General features: G+C 38.9%; 1 protein-coding gene across 9 annotated transcripts in view; it reads right to left on the bottom strand.

Annotated features, from left to right (window-relative positions):
• The window catches only part of DMD (dystrophin), a 2004766-nt gene that overhangs the window by 1421130 nt on the left and 569153 nt on the right, over positions 1-14483 (bottom strand). For all 9 annotated transcript variants that reach the window (XM_054005916.1, XM_054005912.1, XM_054005914.1 and 6 more), the window contains exons 6-7: positions 13323-13495; positions 565-683 (exon numbers count right to left, since the gene is read on the bottom strand). In XM_054005916.1, the coding sequence (XP_053861891.1) occupies positions 565-683; positions 13323-13495 (292 nt within the window). The remainder of the gene's footprint in view (positions 1-564; positions 684-13322; positions 13496-14483) is intronic.

The raw sequence follows: 14483 nt of genomic DNA, 5'->3' as shown, positions 1-14483 counted from the left end.
CAAGAACTACAAGTTACGACTGTCAAGACACTAATTATTACTATAGATTACTTTTTATCAGTATATGACAGCACAATCCAAAATGTCTCCCCCATGAAGCTACTCAAACATACATACTCCTCCTATTGTTTCAAGCCAGAGACCTTGAGTGTCAAAATACTCAAGAAACATAGGCCAATACTTTAAAAGGTGGGTGGGTCTAAAGTCTGAATCCATATTTAGGCCAGATTTTCAAAGGTGCTGAACACCTGCAGCTCCCCCTATAGGCAATAAGAGCTGTAGGTTCTCAGAACCTTGGGGGCGGAGGGGGAGAAATCAGCTTACTCATTTAGGTAACTAACTTCAAGTGCATACATTTGAAAATCCTGGCCAATCTGCACATTTTGACCTAAATCCTTTAAGTTCTCTCTCAATTAAAATAGTACAATATAAACTGCCCAGAACGAATCTTGCATTTATGCTCTACCTTCGAAAACGTTAAATCCCGGTGCAAAGAGGTCATTTTCAGTCAAATACACGAAAAGTTGATTTTTAGCTACAAACTAGTGCATCATTTCCACTAACCTTCAGGATCAAGGAGTTTCTCAATACCCAAGTGCCGTTTGGCAGTGTTGAAGGCATGGTCTAACCGTTGTACAGCTGACTGTTGGCAAGCCACACTGTTCCAATCAAACAGATCTGGTCTAAGAAGAAGAGGGGGGGAGAAAAAAGAAAAGCACAATTATCAATTTCTATTTCCCTTTGACATTCAATTTAATTCTAGATTTTGATTGGTATCCAACAACTGCATATAACAAATTTTATATAAAAATACATAAATCTCAGCAGAATACAATGATGTAAGTTCAATCAAACGAGTCAGCTGATATCAGTGAAGCAGTAGAGCACACTAAGTGTTTCATAAACAGAGGAAGAACCACTAAGATTGTACATCTAAACTGTAATTCAATCTACGGCCTTGTATTATCACTTGCAATATTTGCAATATAAATATTTTTAATACTTTCCTAGCCTTGAAATTTCAAGTAAGAGGTATTCATGGAAATCTGAATTTGTTATCAGGCACACTGGAAAAGAAAGTTTAACCTGGTATACTGAAGTTTAATCACTGTGCATATGATATGGAGAAAAAAACAATTAAATTATTTATGACCTGGATATATACAATGTTCTAAGATCAAAACGTTTTAATACAGGATTTTACTTCAGAATAAATCAGAAAGGCTATCTGCTAAAGTTAAAAGCCTGTGATTAGGATTGGCATACATAGTTGTGTTATTTAGTAAATAAAAAAAGTGTCTCCATTTAGAAACCTTCTGAAAGCAGAGTAGGCTATGTTTTAGTGAAATAAAATAATCTATATCCTACTGAAATGCTAAGCAAAGGCAAGGGATTCTATTTACTAACAGTTTTACCAGTTATTCAGTTACCGGCACTCTGATTTTTTTCTGGGGAGGAAAAGAGTGATTTTCATGGTCACAATTAAATTTCTCAAAAGAAGTACTCAAAATTGCTAAAACTACTGAACTGTGTGTTTGTATTTAATGTGCCTGTCATTGTCATATAAGCTTCAATATAATTGACCTGACAATTATACAAATGTCAGTAAATAGAGGGCAAATGAGCTCCTAAAGAGACAAATATAAGATTTCACCTTGCATACAGTACTGATTGCTTATCCTTATAAGTTTAATGGATTTGCATGATAGCAACAGTAAATTTGGATGAAGCTTGGATGATGGCACCAATATGGTTACTGTATCAGTATACTGACACTGAATTTTTTCATATGTCCACAATTGTAGTTTGAACACTTTAAAGCCTGTACAAAACAGCAATAAAGAGATCTAATGTTAAAAGTCTTATTCACATTGGGTAAATGCTTTCAGGATCAGGCTCTAAAGTACAAAAGAATGTGTGGCGGCTGAGATCACTACAGTGGCATACAGTGAAGGCTGAGGGTTTTGTTGCATGGAAAGAAATTTGCAGCCTACATGCCTGTGGTAATCAGTGGTACATATGGGTCAGAATTCTATACTTCACCTTACCTGATGATTTGTGTGTGTTTCAATGTTTTCACCACGTGAGCAACTGTTTGTGTCATTTGGAGCACATTTTAACTGTTCCCTAATAAAGTTTGCTTGGGTTAATTGAAACTAAATTTATAAAACACTGAATACAGCATTTAAATATGCTCTTCCCTAATTCGTTAGTTGTAGAAGGATCATTGTTGAATACATACATATTTTTGGGACAATACTAGATCATCCTATTTCTAGCTGCAAATCATCTTGAATTCAGAATGATCCCCTCGGTCTACAGTTTCATCCATCTCCTGAATCATGGGTGTCAGGAGATTTTGAATATGATGGACCCATGTAAACCAAGACACTGGCACTCTGTCTTCTGTCAGGAAGAATTGTCATAAGACACCAGGAGGATAAAAGGGTCGTTTCTGAATGTTTCAGAAAGACTTGTACCATAAATCAATCCGTATAACTCAAGAGTTGCAGAAAGAACCATGTACTGGAGAACGACACAGTATAGGACCTCAATTACATTTCCATGTTCATCTTCTAAACTAACTGCATAATTGGCATGCATCTACAGCTACTCTTTTTATTTGATACATATGTAGTACTTTAGAAAAAAAAAAAAAAAGAGTACCTCTGAGTACCAGAGTGTTGGAATAAGAATTTAAAATAGATCATTGACTGGATGATGATTTTATTAGGGGGTAAGGGACTTGTATTTTTTTTAAAGTATCTGTAACAGTAGAACATAATGACAGAGAGAGGGGATCACCTTATTCTAATGTAATCGGACCTTACAAAGAACCATCAGCTTGATACTGCAAAATGTGAGTCCCATTCAAACACATGAAGTTTAAATACAAAAGTTGAAGGTAAGGTTAACCTTCAAAAGAGTTCCTCCTACTTCAACAATATCTAAACTTTCACTTTTTTTCCCCTTTGTCAAAACAGAGTGGCCCCAGCAGTAGAATATGAATGACAATTTCAAATGTCACCTTTTCAGTATGATGTCTTTTTTTAGACAGCTCATGGTCTATATTCAATGGCTGATGCTGCCAAGCACAATCCCCTGAGACTGAAGTTAAATAAGAGGTTTAAAAAAATTAATTAAATAAATAAATAAATAAATGTCTGTGTATGGAAAATAACTTATTCAACTCAGCACAATAAAAAAATATAGTGGTGCCACTAACTATTAACTTAAGCTTAAAATATTAAGTTAAATGGAGAATAATTCTGACCTTCAGGAGGAGATTGTTTTTTTTTTAAAGCAAAAATTCTCAACTTTGATCCACTCCCTATGTGCTGCTCAGCTGTTACTACCTCATAAGAGCCCTTCTCTAATTATCTCTGGCATAGAGGAAGTACCAGCAGCCAAGAAGCTGTCAGAGTTCACCAACACCTCCCTTTCCACAGACCCCAGAACAGAGACACATTGGGGGCATCAGGAGTGGTTGGATTGTGATGAGCTCCAACTATCCCCAAGCTGTGGTTTGGTTCCTATGGGACCAAATGTGGGTGACAAAATTTAAAGCAGACCCCAGGCTACCCTAATTTGCGCCAGGGCTCGAGTAGTGCACAGTAACAGGAACCATAATTGACTCACTGACAGACCCATTTCTGGACATGGGAGTGTATCTGACCCAAAGGATCAACCTGATCCAAGGTCCTGCAGCAACACACACTGCTCAGTCACAGTAATGATGTCTTAGGGTTATCAAGAGCCAAAGCAGATAAAGGGACCTGAGAAATTTCACATAGTAGAAGCAAAAAACAATGACATTAACTATGAAGATATTTTGCAGTGCTAGCATCTGTAGCTTCTCATGTAAACAAACAAAATTCAAGTTCTGCAAAATATTACATATACAAGGGAATCAGAATGACAATTTGGTTAGATACTGTTCAATTACATAAATTATGGCAGGAAGCAGACGGTATCAGACAGTACAGTATTATTCACTGAAAGTGTGACAAGAAAACCCAGCTATTACATTCAGAGGGAAATCAAAGCCAGGGATAAGGCCAACTGCAAAAATACCCAAAGCAACAAGGTATGAGAGAAGTAGATGTTCACTTCACAGTAGCTATCATTTTTCCCTAATGTAACTTTTTTCCAAGTCACAGTCGAACATCTCATACAAATCACACTAATAATAGACATTTTCAAGATAAATGCAGAAGCTACATGTATCTTGGACATCTAGATTTTTCTCTCTCTCACGGTAACACCCCTATTCCTCGTTTGTCGGGGGGGGGGGGGCAGACTTAAAATGAATTCCAAATAATGAATAGGAGTAAACATCACTGATGGAAATAGGGACTAAAAGAAAAAAACAAGCAGCAAGGGATAGGGATCAGAGAAAGATTTTGGCTCTTCCACTTTTGGCTTCTTTATACACTGGAGACATGCTCGTGCAATCAATAAGATTCTTCCATACGGGAATAGATTAAAATAAAATGTTCACCAGTACAAACTGAGTCTTCCTGTTGGGTGGTCAGAAGCTACTATACACACAATACCGTAGAACCTCAGAGTTATAAACACCAGAGTTGCAAATTGATCAGTCAACCACACACCTCATTTGGAACTGGGAGTATATAATCAGGTGGCAGCAGAGACACCCCCACCCACCCCCCAAAAAACTAAACACACAAAAATACCCAAAAAAACAGTTCAGTACTGTGTTATACATAATTACTCAGACAATATAGGGAAGTTTTTAAAAAAAAAAAATATTTGACAAGGTAAGGAAACAGTTTCTGTGCTTCTGCACAGTAATCTTTCAAGGCTGTATTAAGCCAACGTTCAGCTGTACGCTTTTAAAAAGAACCACCGTAACATTTTTCTCAGAGTTACGAACATTTCAGAGTTACAAACAACCTCCATTCCTGAGGCGTTTAACACTGAGATTCTGCTGAACACATTTTTGTTCTCTTAACTGAATGGCTGGGTTTTCATTGGCATTCTGATCCTGTCTGCAGAGGGAAATCTATTGCTGGCTAACTGTTTAGCCCGGGTCTCTTCAGGAACACTGATACCATACTTAGAGACCTGGCATCATTTGGTGAGGGGGAATGAATAGGATATCTTCAGTTCCATAGCAGTTCAAACAAATTAGGAAGAAATTTTTGGGTTGCCAAAGTGACTTGTGAGAATAAAAAAAACACGTTCACACTACTAGTTTTCTATTGGCTTTACTTCAGCTTTCTGATTAGCTTCCTGAAAGCAGTCAGTTGAACTCTCTCCCCAGTTCATTTCTAGTCTGCACTGTACAGCTTTTTTAACATGTAATACTCCTCCTCTCCTCTCTGTCCCCAAGAAGCAGAGGCAGCTGCAGTGAACTGCTAATTTCTAAGGCATTTGCCTGGCCTGAGTTCAGGCATTTTAAAGAAGCAGATGTGCAGGAAGCTAATGAATGCCGCTTGTTTTCATTGAACTTCCTGATTAAAAATAGTCACAGGGCCAGGGCAAGTTTGGGACTAGGGATATACTACAAAAGGCAGAGATAGTCCTTTAAAAGCCATTAGGGGAAACCTGGCTGAAGGGATAAAAACTCAGCTCTCCTGAAGTCTCACTGTGGGAGTGAGAGAAGATGAATTAGTAAGAGCTGAACATGAGCTCCCAATGTGATGCTCTGGCAAAGAAAGACTCATGCCATCCTGGGATGTGTAAACAGGGAAATCTCAAGTAGGAAGAGAGAGGTTATTTTACCTCCCCATTTGGTGACTGCTTCTGCAGTAATGTGTCCATTTTCAGTGCTCACAATTCAAGAAGGATGTTGATAAACTGGAGAGAGTTCAGAGAAGAGCATAAGCTTTCGTGGACTACGGATGCATCCGAAGAAGTGGGCTGTAGTCCATGAAAGCTTATGCTCTAATAAATTTGTTAGTCTCTAAGGTGCCACAAGTACTCTTGTTCTTTTTGCAGGAGAGTAAATAACCATTGGAACACATTATCAAGAGTTCTGGTGGATTCTCTATCTCTGACAATTTTTAAGTCAGGATTGGATGATTTTTTCCCCTAAAATGTGTGCTCTATGAATTTCTATGGCCTGTGTTACACAGGAAGTCAGAACAGATGATCAGAATGATCCCTCCTGGCCTTGGAATCTAGGAAAGAAGAAAACATTACTGTACTGAGCAAGCAGACTATTCTGTAGCCTTGAACTTTAAGGGGTGAGGAAAGGGTTTCTAGGACAATTACAACCATAAAATCCCTTATATTTACTGTTAACTTGTATGTCGAAGCAGATCGTGCCTCTTCAGCATGGTTGTCTGCTGCTGTGTTTGATATCCAACAAACCATTTTGTTCAGGGAATCATATCTTTTAGAATTTCACCTTTTATGCATTAAACCTACGCTTTAGGATAACACATATGCCAATGCTACACAAGGGTATGTACCCTGAAAATAAAATCTCTCAGGATTCAAAGAAGAGAAACCGTGCAATAGCCTGTTAAGCACAGACAAAAAGTGTAAGTAGAAAGAAGGAGAGTATACACCTGGTGACTTCTACTCCAAAAAGCCTCTTTAAAATAACCAGAAAATAGGGTATGAGAAACATCTGCTGAGCAGAGAGCAGGGTAACAATTCAATTTAAAAAAGAGGAAAGTAAGAGATTACATGTGAGACTGGAAAGTTGGTCAGGGATGGCCCCTCCACTGAGCATAGTAGCCTCTGGATGTACTATATGCATACAGCTGCTCATAGAGGTGTCTCACTTCTTCCATCTCCAGCAAGAGGGAGTCAATATTCCCACCCACCAATCTCATTCTGTTATGTACCACACAGCTCTCTGCATCTTTTAAAAGTTCTATGTGGCAGAGAAAACATTAGATAAGCTGCATGGCATGGCTGCCAGATAAGGGATGGCTTTACCAAATTCTCTAAGAGTACTACATTTTTTGAAGTGTATTAATAAATGTAGTTATTTTATAAATCAAGCATATCAGAAGGTGGACAAGTAGAATTTGTGCCAGGGCTGATATATTTTCATGGCAATTTTGCAAGGGTTTTTTAACTCCTTGCTTTTTCACCTTTCCTGTTGTTGCTTCTGATAGTGGGAGCAAAGGTGGTTTGTGTGTCTACAAGAGACTAAAATATGGAAGATCCCTAAAATATCAAACTTTTATAAACATAATAGAGATCAGGGTATCCAGACATTACAAAGGATCTATGCCAGGACCCAGAACATTGAGGAATGGAGAACTATCCAGCCACTAAAATAACCCCCCGAACCTCTCATGCAAGGATCTCAGTGAGTTTTACAAATAATAATTTAGCCTAGCAATATCTGTTTGAGATAAGTATTTACCCATTCAATAGGCAAGTGAAATGAGGCACAGAGAAAGGCATCAAATGCTCTGTAATGGGTGAAACAAGGCTTCAAGACAACAGATTGAATAGGCATGACTAGCTTCAAATGATACGGCATGTTAGAAGCACTGCAGAAGCAAGAATAGAACTCGGGAGTCCTCCCCAATCTTCTGCTGTAACCAGTGAAGCACATGTCACCTTACTTTGTATTCAGAGAAACAAACAAACAAAAAAAACCATTAACAAAACGTATGGACATAACTGTTGCCCAATGATCATGTAACAGAAAGTGGGGCTGAGCCTGAAAACTGCTGAAAGTATAAATCAATAATGTACTCATTATACAGAAAGTGTATATTGTGTAATGTATACTTGCATATATTTTAAAGAGATGTCTAATCCTTTCAAACTGATTTGCAAGATCTACTTGGAGTTACAAAAAGATAACTTTTCAAAAAAATTATATAATTGAAATCACAGTAAAATGATATTTCTAAAACCTTTCTGCATACTGTATGTGATGCATTGAATGTTAAAGCTATTGTTGAATTACCATATAAAAATATGAAAACTCAGCTGAACATCTCAGCACTGGTGGAATACAAAACAAGATCCTGTAGTATGTTTTAGAACATACTTCTTCAAAACACAAAAAAAGATGATGCTTTTAAATAGGGTGACCAGACAGCAAGTGTGAAAAATCAGGATGGGGACTTGGGGTAATAGAAGCCTATATAAGAAAAAGACCCAAAAATCAGGACTGTCCCTATAAAAATTGGGATATCTGGTCACCCTATTTTTAAAGGGAAAATATCAATAGAAATAGAATAGGCTACCTTGCACGTAGAAGTAATCAGACAGTACCTATAAAATATTCTTAATGGATTACTTTTGAATTCAGAAAACCATTCTTAATACTGTTCCATAAAAATAATATTATGAGAGACAAGTGAAAGAAGACAGTTTTAAAATGTGGCACTTCAGTAACAATATGTATGCCTAATTCCCATTTATGTCAATGGGGATTTATATGAAAGCTTGTAATAAAAAAAAAAATCTTGCAGTAAAAATTCCCAAGGTTTAAGTTCCTGAACTATGTTGGGCATTATGGAATGTCTTCTTTTTCTTTGCTTGTTGTTTCTCCACCTTTGTGCAAAGGATAGGATAGGGGCAGTACTATTGGTTTGCAAAAAAACTAGACCCACATTAACTTAAACAGAGTGGCCAATCACCATCCTATGTTTCTGTCATTTGCTCAGTCTCTCTCCTGATCACCTCTGCTCCACCTCTAAGGAATAGGCATCAAAGGGCATTTTCATGTGATGATTGTTTATTCACATTAATATAAGGAACATCACAGCAGATTCATGGTTTGCTGAATGGTTAGTACTTGATTTTCAGCAGAGTTGAGTACTCAATATTCCAGTTAATAGGAGCTGTTGGTGCTCAGAAGTTTTCAAGCAGGAAAAGCTTATGTGCATATGTATGCGTAGGGCCCTACCAAATTCATAGCCATGAAAAACATGTCACAGACCGTGAAATCTGGTCTTTTGTGTACTTTTACCATATACAGATTTCACAGGGAGACCAGCATTTCTCAAACTGGGGGTCCTGACCCAAAAGGGGGTTGCAGGGGTATTGCAAGGGCATGATGGTATTGCCACCCTTACTTCTGCACTGCCTTCAGAGCTGGGTGGCTGGACAGTGGTGGCTGCTGGCTGAGGGCTCAGCTCTGAAGGCAACAGCACAGAAGTAAGGGTAGCAATACTATACCATGCCATCCTTGCATCTGTGCCGCTGCTGCTGGCAGTGGCGCTGCCTTCCGAGCTGGGCTCCGAGCCAGCAACTGCTGTTTTCTGGCTGCCCAGCTCGGAAGGCAGCACCGCCGCCAGCAGCAACACAGAAATAAGGGTGACAATACCATGACCACCCTACAATAACCTTGTGACACCCCTCTACACACACTATCCCCTTTTGTGTCAGGACCCCTACAGTTACAAGACTGAAGTTTCAGATTTCAATATCTGAATTAATAATAATAAAAAAAACACTTATGATTTTTAAAATCCTACAACCATGAATTTGGTGAGGCCCTATGTATGTGTAACGAATCCATGCCTGAATATGCAATCAGTCATACTGTCAATGGTGAGGCTTGAACCGAAGACAACCTTCTACAGGAAAAAGCAGGACCCCTACCACTTGAAGTGAAAAATGGCATGTTTAACTGCCAAATTGCAGCTATCTGCATAATCTCTGGAATCAGGCACTACAAAGATATGACTGCATGCTTATACATCTAGGTAATTTTCCACATGAATGGATTCAGTATATGTAGTAGGTGCTTCCACTGAACATTATTCCCTATGGACAAGATAGCATTCACTTTTTTGAACATCTGGGCCACAGATGCTTGTTTACTAATGGAGTCTGAAAGAGAAACAGAGAAGGGGATAGGTCCAGTCGGGGAGTAGGGAGAAAAAGGGAAAGGAAAAGCCAGGAGAGAGGGGATGGGAAAAGAGAAGGGTGGCAGACAGCAGGTTAGGAAGAGAAAGAATGGGATAAACTAGTGGAGGATAAAAAAAAAACAGGATGGGCCTGATGAGGTATAAAAGGGAGAGAGAAATGGAATAAGGCAGTGGGGAGAAAGACAATGGGATGGAGAATCCTGAATAAGATGGAAAAGGATGGAGAGCTGGGAGAAGGTGAATGAGACAAATGAAGGGGCAAATTGTAATGGGGAGCAAATGACAGTAGCTGGACTGAATTTCAGGGAAGAGATCAGAAATGGAAGAGAATGGACACAAGTCCGTGTGTATGGGGAGGATGAAGAGGCTTCACTCACAAGTGTTAAACTCATATTCTGTCAGCCTGTTATTCCACACACAGAATGTACAAAAATAATAGAGGGAACAATGGTTGAGATCCAACATCCCTCTGACAGCTCATCTACACCTAGAGCAAACTGCAGTGCTGATGGCCTTTTAACTTAGACAGGAGATAAACATTCTTGGTGTGGGTTCTCTTTTGACAGTTGCTAAACTAGAATATTGAATGAGAGTGGTTGAGCGTGTCAGGGGATTGACTGTGTGCTCGGCATCAGCAGTATCACCCAATGGAGATGCTCCAGGGCATAACACCAAGGGCCAGTTATGGTTCGGGGTAGCGTCACCAACTGCAAGAGTCCAAAGCAACAGAGCAAAGGATCAGGTGAGAGTGACCGTAAGCGACGACCAGAAAGACGACATTTAGAGATAAAATGGCTAGAAAGAATAGTGGTTACTGGCTAAGGCAGCGAATAGTACAGTTTGTCCAAAGCCAGTGTCAAAGGCAGACATAGATGATGAGCCTACTGTGGGTGCATTTTCCCCTAGAAAGAAGTTTGTAGAAACACTCTCTTTAATTTTATAATAGAAATAGGAGAAAATCTTATAAAACAAGTTCTTGGAATATCTCCCACCACCATTTCTTCTCATTGCCAGACTTCCAGATTTTCCTCTGCTGCTTCTCTGCTATTTTTCCACATTTGCCTGTTTAAAGATAAACAAAAGGCAAACAAAGGAACACACATCAGGTCTGCAGACTTATGGCAATGATGACTGTGCCTACACTTCTGCTGCAGTGCAGTCAGATTAATGCTGGATGGTGTTGGTTGCTAGATGGTGCTAACTTCTCACAGACAAGGCCTAAGGTTCACTATTGCCTACCTCAATTGCCTAAATAACAAGTTAAGTCATACTGTGCTGATGCTGCTAGGTATATAATTAAAAACAGTATCTGTCTAACAAAGCTGTCAGCTAACGCCTGCTGCTATTATGCAATCACACAGAGTTGGCTATTAATGGGTGACATGACAATGCACCCCTCCTGTCCCCATAGTAGACAGAGCACCATTTCAACATTAAATTTTCTTCCAGTTCTTACCACTTTTAAAGCAACCTACAACTTAGCTTTAAAATAAAACGATCACACCAAGAATTTGTTACAGAAGCAACACGATCTAGTAGCCAAAGAACTCCATCCTGAGTTCTAGACCCTGACTCCTCTCCAAATATAATTGCAGCAACTTAATGCATCTGTCTCATTTTCCCTGTCCCCTCAGTGTTCAAGAGCTGGTGAGAGAAATCTAATCCTCCAAAAAGCTTTTATTAAGTTTGGGGGAGGGGGGGAAATAGTTAACTATCTTCAGTTTAGAGCTAAATGACTTGCTGATAACGTCTTTTGTTTGTGCTAGTTCCAGATATGTCTGGGCTTTATGAAGGTGAAGTTTATTTCACCTCAAAATTCACTCCACCTATATAGACACCAACCACTTCAGCTCTATGCTGAAGAAGCATGATGAAGTGAAATTACTGTCACTCCTAGGGCCAGAGTGCTGTACTACCACACAGCCTTTCTGCCCATTCACTACAGCTGCTACTCCAGCCATAGACTGGAACACAAGTCCATGTTCTTCTGCAGTGGGCTTGTGGACCACTGAGCGCGTATAATCATTTCAGTTCAGTAAGGTTCAATTTCACAGGACAGGAAAATATCAATTATATTGCAAACTACAGCATGTAAATGTAAAAAACAAAACTAACTAACTTCCTAAAAGTTACATTACAAACTTGTTAATATTGCTTTAATTTATAACTTCCTAAAGTCTAATTATAGGGAGTAAACATGGTGTGGTGGGAGGCTAGAGATACAAGTCCTTGTTCCAAAACTTCATGTTTAATGTTGGATAAGCATTTATCTTGGTATATTCATTTCCCTATTTGTGATCAGGGCCGGCTCCAGGCACCAGCTTAACAAGCAGGTGCTTGGGGCGGCCAAGGGAGAGGGGCGGCACCTGTGGCAATTTGGGAGCGGCAGGTCCCTCGCTCCCTCTAGGAGCGAAGGACCTGCCGCTGAACTGCTGCCGCCGATCGTGGCTTTTTTTTTTTTTTTGCTTGGGGCGGCCCCTGTCTGTGACACCGGGATCACAGTACAGGGGAGTTGCAAAACTTAAGTAAGCCTTCAATATTAATTTCTTGGAGATACTCAGATAGCTGGTGTTTTAGAAGTACAAAACATTATTTCCTGCCTTCAAATAATTATGTAGCCTTCTTATATTAACTTTCATCCAAAAGTATCCCCTGGTACTGTACGAAGGCTAACTAATGATTTTAAAATACAATAAATATGCGCACGTGAGAGAGCACGCATGCACAGAATACCCAAGGGGGTCAGCGTAAAGGTATGAATCTGAGCTGGCCACATTATTTATGGATGGCAAAGGCACAAATGAGTTCTAAAGATGATCTCAAGAAAATAGCCAAACAATCTTTACACCACACTCTATCATGTCTATAAAACGTGCGGAACGTATTATATGGAGCAGTGTAAAGGTTTCATTGCCTTAAGTAAATTTTTTAAATGGCTCTATTTAGATTTTGAAGTTTACACTTCACTTTGATAAATGGAATGGTAGAAGGATGAGCCCAAGTTTGCCATTGTTTTTGCTGGTCTGGAGGAAGCCATTTACAAGGATAAGTTAACGGAGAAGCAGATCACTGATTTACACTGCAATGGCTGCCTGTGACCACTGAAAGTTCAGTTTTTCCCCAAATTTACCAAGCATAGTGTCTGCAGTATAGGGGGGAAAAAAAGTGTGTGGGGAGAATGGGTAGGGAAGAGAGAGGAACAAAACTTACTATGAAGAACGTGGAGGCTGCCTGTAATAAATATTTCACAAGTGTTTTATACAGTATTTGCCCGACTGTTTTGTGCAATACGGTTACAAGGGGTTAATTTCAGCAGAGTTGACAGTACACATGTAGACAAGCAGACAGTAGCTTCTGAGAGCCCCATTTCTTGATATGTAAAGTTTACCTTTAATGCAACAACAGTTTAATTCTGCACAAAATAAGCCATTAGTTTTAAAACTAATGTTTTGCAATCAACTTTAATCTATTTGCTAAAATGATACACTCTGGTTTTCCTACCTGTGACTGTGGATGAGAGCGTTGAAAGCCAATCCATCAGACCAGCTAGTGGTGAAATTGATAACATTGACCTGCGGGTAATTGCGAGTTGACTGGCGGACCCAGCTCAGTAAGATCTTTTCACTGTTTGTCTGTTGCAACCCAGCCATGATGTTTTTCATTACATCTTTGACCTGCATTAGGAGACAGAATTTCATCAATGGCTGAACTTATTTATTCAAAGCAAATGCTTTTCCTGACCCAAATAAGCACCAATTCTCTTATCCTTTAGCTTAAAGTGATAACGAATGGGGTCTCATAAATAAATGAGTTATAATTGACACCATTGTATAAAAGGAGCAGGGAAGCCTGACTTTGCTAAAGTGACCAGTTTTGACCTGTCTTCTTTGCTGTGTATTCAATATATTCACCACTACAACTAAAAGTCTGGTTACTGGATATAAAAATGTACATTTTGAGAGTATGCCTTGCATGGGAATCATCCAGGGAAAGAGTTTATTTGAAATGAGTTTTTTCTTAAACAATTTTCTTACTTAATAGGATAAGTACAAAGGTAGATAAATCAATGGGGTGCATGAATGAGAGCCAAGTGTGTCCTCTAGGCACAGAGCAGTACCTTCTACTAGAATATAAAAGGTATACTTAAGAAATATACACACACACACAAATAAAGAGAGACAGAACATGTCAATTTAAGCAGTATTGTACAGGTTTTGTGTTCATGAGTGAGTTTAAGTAGATTAATTATGAATTGCTAATCATGTTCCACTCTGATCAGAGGGACAGATATCCAGGACTCCCACTGTTATTTCACTGTAATGACAATTCTGAGAGCTTCCCAAAGGACAACACTCTGTCTGATAGGTTTTCAAGCTGAGAACACTTATGCATTTCCTAGCCACATTCATTACTAGTGACCTTAACAGTAACTTCTATTAAGCAGTGCCTAACATTGGGTTATGCTGTCTTAAAGGAAGGTTTTGATTTTGTTTTTAAATCAATGTAGTCTCTATTCTACTATGTTTCCAACCAGTATTAAATATCTTCTAGGATAAAAGGACTAAATATCCAAACTGGACATTTATAACTTGTACAATTATCCACGTATTGTTTCATTCTGTACTCATCAAGAAATATCCACTGAAGAGTAATTTTTAGATT

This window comes from Malaclemys terrapin, chromosome 1, assembly GCF_027887155.1.
Source record: "Malaclemys terrapin pileata isolate rMalTer1 chromosome 1, rMalTer1.hap1, whole genome shotgun sequence".
NCBI lineage: Eukaryota > Metazoa > Chordata > Testudines > Emydidae > Malaclemys > Malaclemys terrapin.
The sequence above is the reverse complement of the archived record's forward strand: the minus strand, read 5'-3'. Positions and strand labels throughout refer to the sequence as shown.